Source organism: Cupressus sempervirens, chromosome 1 (genome assembly GCF_028749045.1).
Source record: "Cupressus sempervirens isolate cs-2001-9-10 chromosome 1, ASM2874904v1, whole genome shotgun sequence".
NCBI classification, from domain to species: Eukaryota; Viridiplantae; Streptophyta; class Pinopsida; order Cupressales; family Cupressaceae; genus Cupressus; species Cupressus sempervirens.
The window spans coordinates 854,796,334-854,817,949 of NC_143118.1; the positions used below are offsets into that span (position 1 = coordinate 854,796,334).

The 21,616-nt window shown below is 33.6% G+C and overlaps 1 protein-coding gene across 2 annotated transcripts in view; it reads right to left on the bottom strand.

Annotated features, from left to right (window-relative positions):
• The window catches only part of LOC149580530 (wall-associated receptor kinase-like 21), a 74,852-nt gene extending 53,665 nt beyond the window's left edge, over positions 1 to 21,187 (bottom strand). For both annotated transcript variants that reach the window (XM_089814014.1, XM_089814004.1), the window contains exon 1: positions 19,734 to 21,187. In XM_089814014.1, coding sequence (XP_089670140.1) covers positions 19,734 to 20,496 — 763 coding nt within the window. In that variant the 5' untranslated portion in view covers positions 20,497 to 21,187. The remainder of the gene's footprint in view (positions 1 to 19,733) is intronic.
• Between the last annotated feature and the right edge of the window lie 429 nt (positions 21,188 to 21,616).

A 21,616-nucleotide genomic window follows, 5' to 3' on the forward strand; every position in this document is an offset into this window, starting at 1 on the left:
AAGGAAAGAGATTGCTATAGTAGAAAATGACACACAATCAAAAGAGATTAACACCACAAAGCTATTTGCAAATGCTAACTCCAGTGAATTTGATGCAACAATTGCATATCTAATGGAAAAAAATAGAGCACAAGCTAAAGACATTAGAAATCTCAAGTTGGAGCAAGAATCACAAGCTATACTGCTGTGTGAGGTGATTGAACAATAGAAGAAAGCTATAGAAGACAAGGTTGTGATTGAAGAAGACAAAAGAATTTTATAAATAGATTGGAAAAAAAGTCAATAGAGTTATCCAGGATCTCAAACATGCAATTGGATACCTTAAGCCAAATGATGAATGCTCATCATCAGGTGAATGTCAAGGACATTGAAATAACCACTTTGAAGTTGTAGAATGAACAACTGCAAAATGACTTGAAAAGAGAAAAGGAATTTGCTAAAAGTTTCAACAAGCCAAATGAAGCCATCAAGTACTTTGAGCAACTACTAAAATCCCCTAGATCTAGTAGAAATACATTAGGATTGGGCTACACAAGCACTAAAGAAGGAGAATCATCCAAAGTTGCTAAGGAAAGGAACAATAAATGTAATAAATCTAAACCTATTTGTCATTATTGTGGTAAGAAAGGACATATAGCTAATGTGTGCAGGAGCAAGAATGCAAATTAGAATGCTAACCCTAAGAACATCTCTCATTATCACAAGTACAACAAATAAGGTTATCAAGCACATGAATGCAAAACCAAAACCATGCATGCATCAAAATTTGAAGTACACTGCTACAATTGTTCGAAGTATGGACATAAAGCCTTTGAATGCAGATCCAAGTCCACATGGTCATCAAGCAAGCCACCAAAGGTAAGAAGTTATGAAAACTCCTATAACTAGCATTACAATAAAAGATATAGTTGTCACTATTGTTAGGAATATGGACATGTACCTAAAAATTGCATTAAGACTCACTTTAGTAGTAATTACAAGAGATGGTTGAATCAAACCACATCTTTTAGTTGTCAAAAGACTGGTCATATTAGTAAGCATTGTCCAACTAGGTCCAAGGCACCAAGTTGTGAATTTGATAAAGGTAAAGGCAAGGCAAATGTTGAACACATCAGGAATGAGATGAACAAGACATGGAAGAAGAAAGATGTTGGCAGTACATCAAATGGAGAAGGGATCACTTCACCCAATGGGTCAAATGGTCACACCTCATCAAAAAAAGCATATAAGAGGTATGTGGGACTGATACTTAAAGTGTTGCATTCCCAGAGTCCATATGGTTGATACATCATGTTCATCCGGTACGTAATGCTAACATCTTCTCTTGATAGTCTGTACAGGGTGTACATTTCATACATCAGTTCCACAAGAAATTAGTACTAAAATGATTACACTAGTATGAATTAAGATGCAAGAAGTTGTGGAAAAATCAAGGTAAAATTTTCATGTTGTTGCCAAGCATGAAAAGTCTTATGTGTATGCTGAGTGAAAAGCTAGTCAATGCCAAGCTACTCATCAAAGACAGTTAGACCCAAGTTTGTGTAGTTTCTGAGTAAAGGAAGTCTCTATAGATGCCAAATGGAACATAAATTATGTTGATGCCAAGTTTTATAGCTATACACATGCCAAGCATTAAATGCAAAGTTTTGAAGGGTATAAGGTTGGATTTCACCTATTATTTTCATTACAAATTCAAAGAAAGAATGAAAAAAGTAGAGAAGAAAGGCACAAACTAGTTTGAAGCATTTGCAAGGATTCTATTGATGATCAACCACCAATTCATCAAATTTTAAAGGTATTCTTCATAAGCTGAGCTGCGTAGTTTAAATTTGATAAATCCTAATTTGACAAAATGGCCTCTAGTTCAAAGAATGCAAAGGACAAAGAAGATTTTGAGGTTCAATTAGTTAGCAATGAGGTCAAACAACCCTATTTCAAGGCTATCCTAGATATAGCCTATAAAAATGACCCGTCAGGCACATTATCCATGATTCTACCTAAAGTCATCATGTACAAGATGTGAGAAAATGTTACAACTACAAAGTAGGAGGCATATGTGACATGGAGATAAGGCAAGCATATGATAATTTGTATGAAAATAGAGTCTTAAAGGAAGAATTTAGGATTGTAGAGAGAAAGGGTTTGACCTATGCCCTAGATTTTCCCATGGTTTTCAAAACTGAATGGATAAAAATAGTGTTTAGTAGAATTCATGATGGATGTCTTTAGTTAGAGGGTGGACCTATCAAGGTTTCAAAAAGAATTATTCATAGGGTGATTGGTTATCCATCCCTAGATTAGCCAAAGACCCTATGTAGTGACTCCAAAGAGGTAATTGAGAAAAATTTAGGTGCTAAATGGAACAAGCGTGGAATGACCCTAGATACCATAATAGGTCCTTTGCATGACTTTGTAGTAAGGGTTATTTCTCACAGGTTCTATCAGTCAAGTAGGTTTTGCATAGCAGTCGATGTTGGTTACAAAATTGTCAAGAAAGATCATACTTATGATCTTGTAGAACTTCAATTACAGTAGATAAATGAGAATCTTGGAGCCATTAGGAAGACAAAAAGTGCACAATGTAAATTTGGATAATAATTTTGTGCATATTCTTCTATGTATAGAATGAATTCCCATCTTTTGGAAAAATAGTTTGGAAGACAAATAGATCAGTGGATGTCCAAATTAATGAGTATATTGAGCAAATGGGAGAGAACATTGAGTCAGTTATGACAAGTTGTTTTGAAGACTTCAAGAAGTCTATGAAGCAAAGGTTGAGGATACCTATTTCACTAGTAGAACAACACTACAATGACATATATTTTCTTGTGGATATTGATTACACATACATTTAGGAAATAGTACCCAACATAAGATGGTTAAGACCCCTAGGCTATGAAATCAACGTTGATGAAAACTAAGCTGCCATTACTACACTCCTAGTAGAAGAGATTGATAAAAGTGCTAAAATATTTGGTAACTATGATGTAATGAAGTCCAAAGTTGAAATGGAATTGAAGGCAATCTCCACACTAAAGAAGAAAGACAAATTAGTGAGGAAATTGAAGGCAAAATTTGGAGAAAGTATAGGAGATGAAGAAGAAGAAGAGGTACAAGCACAAGAATATCTAGCTTTAACCCAAGGCATGGGTGAGGACCAAGAAGAAGAAGGTGTCAAGGAAGAGGAAATCAAAGAGCCACCAGCCCAAACAACACCTAAGAAGAGGAAAGCCAAGGCATAACCAATGGCTAAACCAAAAGCAAAGAAGACTATCAAGCCCAACCCAGCAAAGCCAATAGCACCAACAACCGAGGCAAGGACAAGGGCTAATACTCAAAAGGAAAAAGAGCAAGCCAAAGAAAAAACAAAGGCTACTGAATAGAAGGAACCAATGTACAAGAAATAGAGAAGAAAATACATTACATAGCCAGAAATAGATGATGAAAAAATAGAGTCTGAAGATACAAGTCAGTTTAGAGTGGTAAGTCATGCACCTAAATATGATCTTGAGAATATCTATGATAATGTTAAGAATAATGCAGATTTGATAGCATTAAAAGGTATTAACTTTGAAAAGCTTGGTAGAGAAGAGCATAACCAAGTAGAAGAGTCAGTTTATGTAATGATGTCTAACTTCAAGAACACTCGACTTGAATTAGACAATACAATGCCAAAGGAGTTGAATACAATTGTAGAAAATAAGTGGCATTGTTGTCTAAACCTGGCAAAACAAATAATGGAATCAACACTAGCCTAGGTGATGCCATAACTAACTAAAGGGAAAATTTCCACTGAAAATAAGAAGTATGGTAGCATATTTGCACCTAAATATAAGACATTTAGCATACTTCAGAATAATATTGAAGATGTTGTGAAGAAATCCACTCAAATGTGGAAATTAATATATGGTCTAATAACAGTTAAAGAAGGAGAAGAGGATCCCTTGAGGGAAGAAACAAGGGAGATGAAGAGGAAGAAAATGAAGATGAAATAGGAAAAGGAAAAGATGATACTAATGTGAAGGAGACACGAAAGAAGATAGATGATATGGCTATAGCTAAAGAGCAATAGAAAGAATAGAGTGTGCAAGACACGCAAATGCCGACCATGAGCCCTCAACATGACACAAGCATGTCTGTAGAAACTATAACTATTAAGGATATTCTTGATAGTTCAGCTCAGAACATCAATCCTTTAACTATAGAAGATTTGAAGAAGATTCTTGACCAATCCACTCTACAAGCCAGATTATGTGAGAATCCAGTATTGGTCAATGTTGATGAACTTCATAAGATAGTAGCTAACATTACAAGGGATAAGGTGAACACACAAGAAGCACCTTCTACCATCCCTTTAGCTACTAGTGCTCAACCTTTAACACAAACATCAGTAGATACATCAACAAAGGTTGATACAAATGATAAAGCTGATTCAGTTGAATAGCATCAAACTAAAAGAGAAGAGAAAAAAGAAACCACAACAGAGAAAATGGGATAGAAAGACAATTCTGTACCTACATTACAAACACAAGGTGCAAGTTAGATCATTGTGATTGATGGAAGTAGATCTGAAGAAACTAAGGACATACCAAAGGAGGAGAAAGAAGTTGATCAAGCATTGGTAACAATACCAACATCTGGCACTCCTACAAAAGTCCTTTAGGAGCTAAGCACTGAAGTTGTACCATTATAGATCTCAGCAATAAGCTTAAGTTCTTCAAAGGTTGCTAAGGTAATTCACTATGGAGATGTAGCTCTAGATGAAGAAATAGTGATACCTAAATATGATTATGCAACCATACGATTACAGCATATAGGCATAATGAAACAAGCCTTTGAAAAGAAGAAAAATCAAGAAATACTCAAGAAAGAGTATAGAGAAAGGCAAGCATTACAAGAAATCAAAGACATCTTGTTAGATGCATTCATCTTGCAAACACCTCAAGAGTCAAAGCCACTATTGGAATAGTTATCAAAAATTGTCAAACAGGTGAACACTAAAGACTAGGACACCAATGCAAAACTATTGGAATGGTCTAAAAGGATATTTGAAGGAAAAGTGAATGAAAAGATATTTGGTGACATAGCACTGCAACAAGTTGAATTGGCTACAAAAATTGAGAAAGTGAAGAAAGTAATTGAGTATATATTATCATTGTACACTAAACTATGTGATCCGACACTCTTCACACAAGAAACAAACCATATAATTTTTAGTCTAGAGAGAAATTTAAAAGTATCAGGAATGTAACTATCTTAGAACCCAGCTTAGAGTGAGAAACACTTTCATTCATTACTTCAATCACAAAGTCAACTAGCTATGTAAATAGTAGAAGAGGCTAATATAAGAGCCAAGTTGATTAACATCCAAGCCTCCCTTACCCCTCATATGGAGATACCCAATAAAGAGTTAGGATTTTCAAAAACATTGTTGAAGAAAGATCCTAATCTTTCCACATTTGATGGACTAGTTCACCTTATAGCAGAGACAACAATCCAAATAAAGTCACTATATCTTGCATGTGACAATTGGAATGCTACTCTAAAAATAATCATGGAGGTCCACAAATCATTTTTGGATAGATACACCATAAGCGTATAGGCCCTTTGACATAAGTATAAAAAAGGAGGAGATAAATAAGCAAGAGGGAGTAAATAAGAAAGGAGGAGATGATGAAAGAATAATAAGGAGATACAAGTGAATAAAAAGGGGGAGATAAACTAAATAAATCAAAGGGGGAGAAAACAAAACAAACAATGACAGAGCATATCAGATAAAGAGTATTAGCACATTGAAGACAAAGAGTATTAGCAAGAGACAAATCTACTCAGAATGGAGAACATATTTTTGATACAGATCAAGCACATTAATGTAGGGGGAGTTATAAATTTTGAGGTATATAGTTTATTACAAAATTTTAAAAATTTTGAAGTTTAGTATATAAGTCGAGTTGTGAATATATTATACTTGTGAAGGTTAGATCAAGATTATGTAAAGTTAAGTTTTTTTGACACTGATGTCAAAGGGGGAGATTGTTGATTTTAGATTGGTTTAGAGAATTGAGTGCCAACACACTTAAGTCATTTACTAAGTTCATGCCAAACTAGTAATACAAGTCGAGTGTGATATGTATATACAAGACTATGTTGAGTTCCAATGAGTGCCAAGTAACTCATGTGCCAAGTCACTCAAGTGTTGAGTAGACAATACATGCTAAGTGATTCAATTGCTAAGCAAATAGTAGATGCCAAGTAGTTCAAGTGCTAAGTTAGAAATAGAATTATAGTATGTATTAAGCATGTCAGTAACTTCAAGTGCAGGGATAACTTTAAGAAATCCCTCCCAAGAAAAATATGTTAAATGCTGGCCAATTCAACATTTTATATGCATGAAAAATTTCTAATTGATGGCAATTTTTTCATTTGAGGCAAGTGAGAAATTTATTTTCTATTGGTGAAATTTTCCTTTCTGTATCAAAATTTAACAATAACTGTGGTGAATTAAAAAAAAAATTGGTACACAAATAAATGTAGGCAATATTTTTTGTTTGTCATAAATATTTTTATAATGTAAGAGGCAAATTAATTATTTCATATAACACAAAATATTAATATAATTGGATAATATGTTGGTTTCCAAAGAGAGATTATTTATTTTTTTGGTGAATTTATAGTCACAAGTGGTCCATGGCCCACATGCCAAGTGTACATTATACAATGTACTTGTAGTATGCTAATCCATTAAGATTCAATTAATAATGTGCCCTTTTTTATTGCCAATTTGGTTGTCATCACTTTTAATGTTGTCATTTTATGGTGAAAGGAATTAATTTGGACCATTGATGCAATATAGGCCAATGGCTTTAGTTCTATTTTGGGGCCAATTTTAAACGACATACCATAAAATCTAAATCTTCTCAGAATTAGGACACGTGTCCCAAAGACCAAAACATAAAATAGTTGGCTAAACGGGGATAGTTAGAGACATATGTCAATAAAATGGTAGGCAATGCTCAACCCAAGGGAAAATATTATCTTATTTTAAGGGCGAAATAATATTGTCTAATAAGAAAACATTACGAAAATGTTGGCAAAAATTTTAATATATTTGTGTTTTAAATGTAGATTACATTGGCGATTGGACCTAGATTTGGGACCAATTGTGTAAACTAATAAGCAATTAGCCTTGGATTTTGACCCAAATTATTTAATATCTCGGTGACATGGTTGACCCCATATGTAGGTTTTATTAGCCAAATCACGATTTCCCAAAGAGACGGAATAGCCAATTGGTGAAGATTTGCCACTAAAAAAATCACTGTTCAAGTGTCAAGCATTAAAGATTGGACATATTTGTTTGTGATTACACAAAAAACTATGTAAACCATTTTTTAGCTGACCTAAGGAAAAAATATGATCTTTTGAAGATAAGGATGAATCTATATGTGGATTCCCTATGCAATTACATGCAGCAAATCAAAAAAAAGGGAAGGATTAAGCAGCAAAATGAATGAATCTTAACCATAGATTCATACCTAACCCTAGGTCTTCTAGTCTTCTTATGGAGGCAAAAACCCAAAAAATTCATGATGAGCATGTAAGGAACTAAATGAGGAGAATAATGAAGTTTGCATGCAAAAAGTAGAGAATTCATGGAGACTTAGAAGTTGTAGAGAGTGAATTGTAGAAGAAGTTTGAGAAGAACAAGGACAAATGATACAACATTGACATACCAGATAAGAGAGGATCAAGAAGGACACAATATGGATTTTATCTTTAATTAGGCTACTTGAGCTAATCACGAGATCTATGCTGAAACATCCTAACATGTCATTTTAGTTAAATCTCCTAGGCAGAGTAGTCCTAACAGACTATTGTAAATCCTTTAATAGGGAAACTTTCCAAGTGGTTGTTCTAAAGTCCTTTAGCTAGGCACACTTCTAATAGCATGTTGAAATACTCTAACAAGGTAGGACATAACAATCATTGTAAGCCTTTAATAGGGTAGGCCTTTCATAGGGCAGATCATGTCTCATGGTCAAATCATTGTAACCTTAATTGGCTACAATTTATTGCTATATTAGTGAAACTCCTTGCACTAGATTATACTACCAACTCCTAATAGGGTTAAGGCTTTTAATAGGGCCTAGTCCTCTAACAAGGATTGAGACACTATATGTAATTCATAGAATCCTAATAGGGTCAATATCGTTAAATGGATTCTCTTGTTCAGTGGATCATTTTGTGGGTGCCATCCCAATTGGGCTTTTCCTTTGGCTAGGGTTTCTCTAGTTAACAAATAATGGTGTTATGATTTCTCTCTATGCATGGTTTTATTTACTGTTAATCATTATTGGATTACTTTCATATGCATGTTACAAAGTAATTAATAATAGTTAGTTATGGGCAAAATTTTGTAGAATATTGATCCACCTCCCCTCCCCCCTCTTAGTATTATCTATTTTTAACAATGAGTATCAGATCCCAATTACTCAAAAGATGCTTAATAGCTTGAGTAATATCCCTATGGATATGGAACAATTAAAGAGAAATCTTGAAGAAGCTCTTGAGAAAATTGATCTTCTTACAGAAGAAAGAGATAACCTGAAAGATAGGTATGATGATGCAAAATATAAGATAAGATTGAATACCTAAAATCTAGGAAGGAAACAAAAGAAAAGATTAGTAACAATGATGAAGTAGGAAATGTCAAGAAATAAAATGAGATCTTGAAACATGAGTTGAAAATTGTTGAACTTAAGTTAAGTCTTAAGAAGGATAATAGTATGATTGAACTAGATATGAAATCTGAGAATGCAAACTTAAGATCCTAGCTAACTCACGCAACATCTGAATTAGATTCTATTAAAATAGAGCATGCAAAATTACATAAGTATAATACTATTGTGAAAGGGGAATTGACACAAGCTAAACATTAGTTAGAGAAGCTTTATTCAAACAGTGAGAAAATTGATGAAAAACTATTTTACTAGAGATCCTCTTATGGTAAGGCATGTCTTGGATATCTTATTAGAGAGAAATCAGCCAAGAAAACTAAAGTTAGGAAAGAACTAGACCTAGTTGTTGAAAACCCTAAGCCTAAAGAAACTGATCAAAATAGGATTAAACCTTGCATATCTACATAAGTATCTAAAGAAGTTGAGCAAGTTGATCTATCTAAGAAATGTAATGAACCTAAGAAAATAAAACAAGTTGAATCACCCAAGGAGACTAGAAATGAATTCAATAGTAGATCTTTTATATGTAATGAATTTGGTCACATGAAGAGAGATTGAACATTTAAGTCTTTTAAACCTATCACTAATTTCTGTTATTATAATTGTCATGATTATGGGCATAAAGCAATAGACTGTAAGACACCTAAGTTTCATAGTAGTGATGGAAATAGTAGAATTTTTAGGAATACTAACCTTGCATGTAATGAAAGAAGGAGATCACAAAGAAAATCTAATGATGGAGAAAGACCTAATAGTGGAAGGAACCAAATTGTATTTTACAAATGTAACAAACTTGGACACATTGCAAGGAATTGTAGAGCACCAAATAATCAAAATGGAACTCAATCAAAAGAGGAATGTACTTGTATGTTAGTTATGCAATAACTTTGGAAACACGGTGAGATTTTATAGAATGGATAGAAGGAATTTCAATAGGAATCCTAATTATAGGAGGAAAAATAGTAGAAACGATAGAAGAAATTAAAATTATAGCGCTAACAGTCAAAGGGAAGCACTCAAAGAGCATGTTGAGGAATATAAGGAAGTATTTGTGAAAGAAAACAATCAATGAAGTTCATGTATAATTTTGGAGAATAATTCTTTGATGTCCTTGAATGAAGAATGAAATCAACTATAATGTGTAATTCAACCCACTTGAATTAACCACCTTTTATTGAAATAGTGAATAAGAAAGATGGAACATAAGTTAGAAGTCAAGTTGGGAGTTACAAAATTAATAGAGGTAGAAAAGGTATTAAGGAAGCTTTGGTTAAGAATGTAAGTCATTTGGTAATCAAATTAAGGAGAAGGAAGTCCAACAAGGTTTTTGGTTAATAAAGTAGTAGTTTGATGAATTTTAGCATATGTGCAATTAATGGGAAGTTCAATTTGAAAGATTTAAAGGATACAAATAGGATTTTGAGTATCGTTCAATCATGCAAAGATATAAGGAGCATTTAAGAGAAAATTGATAGTGAGTAAAGTTGAAATCAAAGCATTCAGATTGCAAAGTTGAAAGTGCCCTAGTTTCACAAAATTCATGTATTTTATGAAGTTTGTGAAGTATTGAATAAATTAAAATGGTGAATCCTACTATTTGTGATGAAAGTGAAAGCCCAAAATATGTATTTAAGAAGCATCTATTCATTTCCCAAGTGGATTATCTATTAGTAGGATTTTTGCAAGTTCAAGAAAATGTTCTTCATGTAGAGGATATCAGGTCATATATCCATTATAAATTTGAGATCATTAGAGAGAATGATATACATAGAGGTATTGACCTAGTGTGCCATGATAACTTATTGTTGAAACAAGAGTTCATGCATTTGAAATAATTGAATTTAATGAACCACATGTTCTTTACAGAATTCGAGAACCACAAATAAAGAAAATTTATTTTGAGTCGCACTCATGAAGGAATGTTTTGGATTGGAGAGGTATAGATCATGATAGACAATGATATGATTCATAGGTTACAATGAAGGCATAAACCCAATTAATGAAAATAATGTAAAGAATATGGTTCAGACAAATATGAGGACCAAATCAAATGGTAGAAACATGAGAATTGACTTGATTAAGTAGACAGATGTGAGAGTGATCAACAAGATGATAGGTTACAAGATGAATCATAGTTTGAGATTGAACTCTGTACCTACTGGTTTCCTACATGTAGCTTATATGATTATAGTTGAAAATGAGAAGGTGAATATGTGTGACATATTCAAACGCCAGTTGTTGGATAACATTGAGAAACTTGAGAAGAATAGGGGTGAGGTATTTAATTTTAAATTATTATTGATCCACCTATTATTTTTAGTAATAAGGAAATTCCCTGGTATGACATATAGGGAATGGGATAATAGGAATCAGTGCACCATGAGCTTGACACACCATTTCAAAAGATAGACTGAAGAAAAGGTTGTGGAAGATACTAATAGAATGATGAGAGAATTTCAATTTGTGACGAAGGAGAGGTATAGAATTACACCCTCATTAGTAGAGAAGTACAAGGATGACTAACTTGCATACAGACAACTGTACGTAGAGTTAAGTTCATAAAAACCATAGGTTATGAATTGAGCAAAGAAATTATTGAAGGGTATGTGAAGATCATACTCAAGTCTAAGGTAGAAAATGATACTTCTTGATGGGGTACTTGTGCTAAAAAGATTAGAGATGTAGAGGGAAATATCTACAACATGAAAGAAAGAATGTTGAGAAGAAGATAGAATCAATTCTCAAGGAATCAGGAATGACAAGGCATAAATTCAATGAGATTAAAGGTATAACCTTGGAGATGAAGACTAGCAGACTAAGGTATTGATAGCTACTCCTATTGCCATACAAACAACTTTAGAGGGAGTGATAGTAGAAAGATATACTTCATAGATACCTATTGGTCCCTATGCCATAGTTGCTCAAGTACAACCTATTGTTGTACAACCCTTGAAGAAAACTAATGAAGAGGATGTATAGATTGTTGAAGATAAATCATCTACTAGTCCAATTAAGAGAAAGTTAGAGAGAGTGACTAAGGTAAAGCAAGAAGCTAAGCCTACCAATAAGAGAATGACCGAGTAGCTATCTAGTGGCCCTAGAAAAAGGAGAAAGACATTACAAATGGTTGAATCGAATAAATCTGATGAAGAAGACAGACCTACTGAATAGGTAGTTGGAAAAATGTGGACATCAATAGGAAAGAATCCCTAGAAGAAAAAGGTAGAGAAATTGAACATGCAGATCATAAATGATAATAATTTCATTTATTTGAATAAGATTTATAGCATGTATAATAATATGGATAGAATCCAGTTAGAAAATGCAATTGTAAGAAATTTGATTCCTAATAATAAGAGGTTTGAAGATGTTCAAAGGCACATTCTAGAAGACTTATATAATAGATTGATTAATAGAAGAAGAAGAGTCATTGGAGAAGATAACAAAATTAGAGAAAAAATGATAAAGAAACTTTGTAAAGTTAATAATGTAGAAGACTTGCAAGATATATTGAAGGGAATTAAGCCCTTACTGCAAAATAAAAGAAGACACATTAATTTAATTTGAGAAAATTATGGAGAAGTAAATAGAGAATTAGAAGAATCCATAGTCAAATATATGACTATTGTACCAAACATAGAGAGTGTGAAGATAGGGGGTGCAAGCCCTCTATCTATCAAACATAGTACTCCACTAACAACAGTAGTGGAAGCTAAGGATACACAGATGGAAGACCTTTTATCTTCATAGATCTCCAATGGAGTAGATAAGATGCAAATTAGTACTACATGTGTATTAGTAAAACATCATAAAAGAAACTTTCAAGGATCTTGGACCAAATGTTGTTGGAAATATCATTGACTACTCCAGTTCTAATGAGGAAGAAGAGAAGAGGAAAACTAAGGCCAAAGAAAAGAAGAGGAAAACAAATGAAAGGAAAGAAGACAAAAGAAAGAAGAAATAGAAACCAAAAGATGAGAATGGATAGAAGGAAGAAGATGAGAATAAGAAGAAAGAAAAAGAAGAGAAAAAGAAGCAAGAAGAGGGGAAGAAGAGGAAAGAACAAGAAGAAAAGAGAAGGAAGGAGGAAGATGAAAAGAAGAAGAAGGAAGAAGAAGATGCAAAGAGAAAGAAGATGGAAGAAGAAAGGAAGAGAAAAGAAGAAGGAAGAAGAAGGTAGAAGAAGAAGAAGAAGAAGAGAAGGAGAAGAAGGAAGTGTAAAAGAAGAAAAGGAAAAGATGAAAAGAAGAAGAAGGATGAATAGATCAAAAGAAAAGAGGATGAAAAGAAGAAAGAGGATGAGGAATAGAGGAAGATGAAGGTAGAAAAGGATGAGAAGTCAAGTTCACCCAACACATTTCTCACATTAGTTTCTCTTATAGATTTAGATGATGATGATCAATCATATTTGATATCATCCCTCAACAAGATAATTAACAATAATAAATAGGCGAAGATTTTATAGAAGACTCTAATGGAAGTTATTGAAAAGTTGCATGGATTTATAACAATGAAGTCACTTGATCCTAACCCTGAGGATAAAGAAAGAGTTTTGATTCAAGCATTTAATGTCAAATTCACAATTTTATTAGAAGTTGCAATAGTGCAAGCTTAGACAAAGCATGATGCATAGATGTTTGACATTGTTTGTTAAAACATAAGGAATGACTTATTGACTCTTGATGCTTGCATCAAGCCATTAAGAAAGTGTGAGCTTGAAGGAACATAACTATATGCAAAGTGTGCAATATCTTTCAACTTAATTAAAGACATTGATAGTGAGCTTAAGGCCAAATGTGAAGAAGTGGAAGCATTGGTAAATCATATCAGTCAACTTAGTATGAAAATCAAAGCAATTGAAGCACAAGTTAGTAATGCTTATGATGAGATAAGCTTACTAGCAAATAGAAAAGAATGGATACCTAGAAGGTTCTCACTTCTGAGAGAAAACTTATATGTGAGATTGAGCACATTAGAGCCTTAGTTGGAAGAATGTCTATTAGTAAAGATGTTTTTTTACAATTTTGTATACTTAGATCTAAATGTAGTACATATAGCATCTTATGGCTTGTGCAGTCTTCTCAACATTTCAGAAGCAATTAAGGACTCATGGGAGAAGAACATCAAGAGTCTTGTCGTCATCTTTGGAAATTGAATTTCTTGCCTATCAGCCTGATGTATGGGACACAAATTTTGACATGTAAATAGATTTTGTCACCTTTATCATTGATGTCAAAGGGGGAGAAGAATATAGTAAGAAAATTGTATACATATGTAATGGGGAGCTTAGCTATGTATATAGGAAATCATTTTAAAAGGAGAGATAAAGAATATGATATGTAATGACCCATAAAGACATGAATAGAATTTTGAAGCTTTGAAGGCCAAGTTTTCAAAAGTTTATTTTTATGCTTATTATTGTTCTATATAACATTTTGGGACTTAGCAAATTTTCCCATACATTGCCATCAATGCTAAAGGGGGAGATTGTTGGCAATATGGTTAGGTAAGGTAAGTTATGGTTGTCATTTATGACAACATATATTTCAGGATGTAAGGACAATATATGTTGTTGAATGTTCTACAATCAAAGATAGAAAACTATCTACGTGTTAGACAGTTTACAGACAACACAGAGATTGTTTTTGGTTTAGTGAAAGCTAAAGCAATATTTGGCATGTGTGAAGTTAATTGAAGGTATATTAGAGTGTCATTACAATGTACCTAAGTTGACAAGTCAATATGGTTACTATGGATAGAGTTACAAGCTAAACACTAGTAAAAATAGTATACACAACAAAACATAGTACAACAAGAAAAGAGGCATAACATGTTAAGGAATTACATCGATCATGAAATAATTACTTATGTTTGTAGGAATGACATCCTATATGTTTACCCTAAGCCAATATAATTTGTATTCCCATTAAGACGACTCGACATGAGTTTTGTGAAAAGAAATAGTATAAGTAATGAGTTACTTTATGCGAAGTAAGATGATGTTTGTGATATGTGATGGATCTAAATGTGAAAAATTTATGAGATATATATATATATATATATATATATATATGACATGTGAAGTTATTTGAGAGATTTGTGATGTGAATTTTGATGTCAAATCAGACTATGCGAAGTATGATAGTCATTGATTAAGAGGTTTTTGTATCTCTCTCTTTTGTGTAAAGGCAATATATTATATAATTGCATGTTAGGGCAGTGGACTCTTCTTGCATAAAATTATGATTGTAATACCAACTCCTAGCAAGGTGAAAGCAACTCCTAACAGGGTTGAGGCTTTTAATAGAGCCTAGTCCTCTAACAAGGATCGAGACACTATATGTAATTCACAGACTCCTTATAGGGTCAATATCCTTAATAAGATTCTTTTGTTTTTAATGAATCATTTTGTGAGTACCATCCCCACTAGGGTTTCCTTAGTTAACAAATAATGGTGTTATGAGTTATCTTTGTGTATGGTTTTATTTACTATTCAACCTTAGTGGTTTACTTTCATATGCATGTTACAAAGTAATTAATAATATCTAGTTGTGAGAAAAAATTTGCAGAATACTAATTCATTCCCCCCTCTTAGTATTATTTATTATTAACAAGGTATCTAGAAAATTGTGAACGGTTTTGATTAAGTGCAATAGAGTTAGATAAAATAAACTTGATATGGAGAAGTTAAATGGGGCTAACTTTTCTCTGTGAAAATACCAAACAAAGGAAATATTGATTTTGAAGGATCATTATTTGCTAATTGAAAGAGTGTCAAAGACACCCACGACAATAACAAATGAAAATTAGAAGAAACTAGATAGAAAGGCTATTGCATCTATCCATCAATACTTGACCCAAATATTGTATTTTAATGTTATTAGAGAGAGTACATTAGAAGGGTTATGGAAAAAGTTACATGATTTGTATGAGAAGAATACAACTTCAAATAAAGTTTTCTTGATGAAGAAATTAGATAACTTGAAGATGGAGTAGGGTGCTTCAGTAGCAAAGCACTTTAATGAGTTCAACATAATCGCTAGCCAACTTGCATCTTGTAAAATTGTTTTGGATGATGAGATTAGAGCCATCCTACTAACGTGTTCCATGCTAGACAGTTGGGAGAACATGATTGTAGCCATCAATACTTTTGTAATAACATGAACCTTGAAGTTTGATGATGTTTGTAACAACCTAATGAATAAGGAGCTAAGAAGAAAATCTAGCACAAAGTAAGGGGGGAGAAGCCTTAATTACAACTGAATATGGTAGGAAAATGAAAAGAATGCATCAAGGGCATTCAAGTTCAACAAGTTGGCTTGTTTTCATTGTGGAAAGTTAGGCCACATGAATTCAAGGAGTATTGAAATAGGTTTGACATAAAGCATGAGAAAATAGTGCCTCATACTCCTCAACAAAATGAGACTATGGAAAGAATGAACTGCACCGTCTTGGCGAATGTGATGAGTATGTTGTCAAACTTTGGATTGAAAAAATACTTTTGGGCAGAAGCGTTGAAGACAACTTGCTACCTCATTAATCGATCTGCTACTATAACCTTGGATGGTGGCATTCCTAAAGAAGTTAGTACTGGTAAGATGTTAAATTATTCTCATTTGAAAATCTTAGGATGTGAAGCATTTGCACATATTCTTAAAGAGAATAGAACTAAATTTGATGATAAATCTATGAAATGCATTTTCTTGGGATATGTGGATGGAGAATATAATTATCATTTATGGGATCCAGCCAAACATAAGATTGTTAGAAGAAAGGATAATCTATTTAATGAGTCTAAGATTTTCAAGAGGAATGTAGGAAAAGTGGAGGTAAAGAAAGTTGTTGATAGGTTTGAAGAACAACAAGAGAATACCCTATCAATGCAAGAAATAGAGCAGCAAAATCAAGATCATGATGGACAACAAGAGGAAAATGTTGAACAACAACAAGAGATCTTGCAAGATCCCTTACAAGCAAACCAACCGAAACAACAATTAGTTCATGGATCAGCTAGATCTCATAAGCCTTCACAAAAGTATATACCTTTGTACTATATCTTGATAACTAATGAGAGTGAACCTACTGATTTTCAAGAAGTTTGTGAAGATGAGCATATCAAAGAATGGAAGAAAGCAATCGAGGAAGAAATTGATTCATTGCTGAAAAATAGTACTTAGGAGTTGGTTGTTAAGCTTCCAAAATGAAGAAGAGTTTTACAAAACAAATGGGTGTACAAGATCAAGTGTGAGGGTGACAAGAAAAATAAAAGATACAAAGCAAGGTTGGTGGTGAAAGAATTTACTAAAAAAGAAGGTATAGATTAGACTAAAATTTTCTCACCTGTTGTTAAAATGTCATTCCTTAGAATTATTCTTGGTCTTGTTGCTGCTCTAGATTTAGAATGAGAACAATAGATGTGAAGATAACGTTTCTTCATGTTGAGTTGGAGGAAGAGATTTATATGGAGCAGCCAAAAGGATTCATAGAAAAAAGGTAAGAAAAATTTTGTTTGTAGGTTGAAGAAGAGCCTCTATGGGCTAAAATAAGCACCTCATCAATGATATCGGGAATTTGATTCAATTATGTTGGAACATAGTTTTAAAATGTTACAATGTGATCATTGTGTTTATGTTAGAAGGATGATCAAGATAAATTCACTATATTACCATTGTATGTGGATGATATGTTACTTGTTGGCCATGATAAGAAGATGACCAACTCAAGAAGGAATTGAGTAAAATAATTGGCAATGAAAGATTTGGGACTAGCACAACATATATTGGGCATGAAGATTATTCGTAATAGAGAGAAGAAGAGATTATAGCTGTCACAAGAAAAATACATTGAGAAGGTTCATGACAGGTTCAATATGAAGGATGCCAAGCTGGTTAGTACACTTCTTGCACCCCAATTCAAATTGAGTAAAGACTCATGTCCCAAAGATGACAAGGAAAAGATTTAAATAAGTAAAATTCCTTATGCTTCAGCTGTTGGTAGCCTGATGTATGCCATGGTTAAGTACTCGACCAGATATTGCACATTTAGTGGGAGTTGTGACTAGATTCCTTTCAAACTAGGCAAACAACATTGGGAAGCAATAAAGTGGATTTTGAGGTATCTTAAGGGTACAAATCATTATTGTCTATGTTCTGGTAATAATGATGTTGTGCTCAAAGGTTACAACGGCTGGAGATGTGGATACTAAAATGTCCACCACTGGTTAGCTATACATTTTTGCAGGTGTTGCAGTATCTTGGTTGTCTAGACTATAGAAAATTGTAACACTCTCAACAATGGAGGCTGAATATGTAGCTACAACAGAAGCTTGCAAAGATATACTATGGAGACAACAATTCCTTGGAGAGTTAGGAGTAAAATAAGACAAATAGGTCTTGTACTGCAACAACCAAAGTGTCATTCATTTGACAAAAAATCCAACATTTCAGTCACGAACCAAGCATATTGACTTGAGGTACAATTGGATTAGGCAGGTGCTAGAGGAAGGACAATTACACTTAGAAAATATCCAAATGCATGAGAATCCTACAGACATGCTCACAAAAGTTTTGCCAAGAGAAAAGCATGAGTTGTGCAGGGATTTAGAAGGCCTAGGGTGATTTGATTGCCACTGAATTGTTTTTTAATACTTCATTTGCTTCAATTGGGAGAATGATATACGTGTGAAGCAAATGAAGTTGGCTAACCTGCATGTTAACACCCTTGCTAAATAGCAATACGTTGTGTTAACTGCACATGTAAGAGTTGCCCGTGAATAGTTGAAATATTTAATGCAGCATTTGACTTAGTGAAGCTTCCAGATCTTGGCACCCAGTTTGGTCTTTCAAATTGGTTTTTGGCACCCTGTTTCACTTAGTATTGTATTTTATACATTCTGTGTATCTTTTGTAAATGAGGAATGAAACTAGAATCTAATATGCTAAAGTTGTAGAGTAGTGTTGGTGATTGATTAATAAAATTTAACTTATTCTCATTAAATGGGTTTTGTACATTACGTAGATTCTTGTTGTTTGTTTATTATTGCTGTTGAATGTTCATGATATGCTCTGTTTCTCTCGTTTCTCTTTTGCTCTGTTATTTGCTCTTCTATTTTTCCTAACAATTGATATCAGAGCTGTTATTTTTCTTAACAATTTTATCATGCCAACGATTGTTCACAAAATCATTTTTGAGTTAGTTTTATATAGTTGTTTCCAATAAGGCATGTTGTGCGTGCATAATTCATCTGTGGTGTTGACTGAGTTAATTTCGAATTAGATTAATCGGTTTCTACGATCTATATTCTTTTTAAATAAATCGAGTCTACGAGGGCTCTAAGATGTTAACAAAAATGAACAATGTGCTGCAACAAAAAATTAGTTTTTCTCCGCTAAAACAGAGCATCCTCTGTTATTGAGCTGAGTTTTGTTTCTCTGCAAAAACAGAGCATCCTCTGTTATTGAGCTGAGTTTTATTTCTCTGCAAAAACAGAGCATCCTCTATTATTGAGCAGAGTTTTATTTTTCACTGTATTTGTATATTGTTTCCATTTTGTTCTAGCCTTCTGCTGTTCATTTCTTAACAGTGAATGGTTTCTTACTAACACTAGGCACGTACATGGTGTGAGTTTACTATGTTGACGGTTCTGCTAATAAGAGAATTTCAACATAGCCAAACCATTTAGAACTTTGCTATATTCTACGTTTCCTTTTGTACAGCTATTTAAGATTAAAACATCAGAATCAATTGCATTAGTCAACTTCATCAGTGAAGACAACATTTGCCTTTGATTACAGTGATATTAAATTAAGAATTCATTACACCTAAAACACTCAACCTCTAAAAACCCCATTTCCCTTCTTTGAACCAGAGAGAAGACAGGACAGAAACTATAAACAATGGCAATCAGAGTAATAGAAAAAGCATGTAAGAGGATTAATTTTACTGATGCTATCAAACAAGGTACAAGAAAAACTAAATGAAGGGCAAGAAAAATACCTTTTTGGCATCCTTTCCCTTGGGCATATCCATCTCCAGTGTATCCTTTATTACAGGTGCACCTTACGCCACCTTTCACAGCAGTGGTGGTATTACATTGTGCACTGGGATGACAATCAACATTTTCACAGCTTCCCAGAATTGCCCATTCCAATTTCATCCCATACACCGCATTCACAGAAGGAGTCAAACTAAGAGCAATCCAACTGGTGAAAACCTTGCATTGCATGGGGTAAAACTGGCTGAAATCAGAAGCTCCATGCTGCCAATATGAGTAAGTTGGCCAGAGTGAGTCATTCATGAGAGGATAGCAGCAGCCTCTTCCAAATGCGCATCTCTCACCATTACTGCATTGCATCTGTGTCAAAGGACAAGCTTTTGTATTCTCACATTCTCCTAACTGGATTATGTTCTGGCTTGAAATTGCATAGTTTGGCATACCCTGAATGCTGAAATCAGCAACTGAGCTGGAACAAGAAAGATTTAGTCTGATTCCATCATCATGAAAATCGATGACTTCATGGAAGACATTGTTCAATTTAATCTTCAAAGTAGAATTGTAGTGGCATTCAAGCCTGAACTCACTTTTACCGCAGGCACTGGATCCAACATAAAATGGATATGGAATTGAGATATTCCCACAAACCTCATTGCAATTGTTTTGGATGTAAGACAAATGGGGGGAAATTTTAAATGAACAAACTTGAAGCAGGTATGATCCCAACAAAGACAAAATAATTACAAGAGTGATGTTTAGGGCCATCAATCAATCTTATGCAATATACACACAAAAGTTTGCAAGTATTTATATTTATACACATTAATTAGCATACACTCAGGTGCCTAAAATGTGATTTATTGTAGATGGGCATAAATTTCTTATATCCTAGCAGTGAATGCACTGTCATGGAAGATTAACCCACATGATAATCATCTACTATATGCACATTGTATATCCATCCTCAACCATAAAAATTAGACTGGTATCACATGGATTGACACGAAAAAATACACCAAATATAGTTACATCTTGTTGATCATTTTGATTTTGTCCTCCTGCATTGCATACTGCAGCTCAACTAACTGATTTTTGCTCAAACGAGTTCAACATCTGCAAGGAGTTATCATGCAATTATTTTCGCCAGATCCTGATTGTATAATCAGTTTGATGTTTTAGGAGACTCTCTCAATGAATTCAATGTGACAAACTTTCTGTTCTGATCCCTCTGGAAATACCTGATTACCAAACAAAATAAGAGATTTACGAGCTAAATGCAGCATGTCCAAACAAGCGGGATTGACGTGAAACGAATTCAGATATGTTTGTGTATGAGCAGACCCTAATCTGTCTCGCAATCAGTCTTTAACCACTCTTAACAAGACACAACAGTTGAATGGCCAACATTCAAATCTTGTTTTGCAAAACAAAATGAAACTCTCAATGACAATTGGGATTACCATATTGAATGCTGTCTAGATGATACTGTCTATCCGATCTATCTTTAGATTCAGATCCAACCAACTATAATTTGTTACACATTGGATTCTCATGTGAAGTGACACTATCTCACATCTGTTTGATGGCAACAAATTAGTTGTTGGTGTGGAACATTTTTAGTTCTAACAATACCGTAAAGGAGAGTCTACTTTGCTACGCTAACCGAAGGAAATGGGTATCGATCATATATTAATTTAGATTATTAAATATTCATTGTTTGATTAGTCTAAATTTATGTCGATTAATAATCAAATAAGAGGCCAAGTTGAAAAACTAAATATGGCGAGCAGAAAGATATAAGAGTAATTTAATAGTCAATCGAAAAGGTTTATAGTAAGAAAGATCAAATATTAAAGTGGGGGATGTTCATGTAGTGCACTGGTAA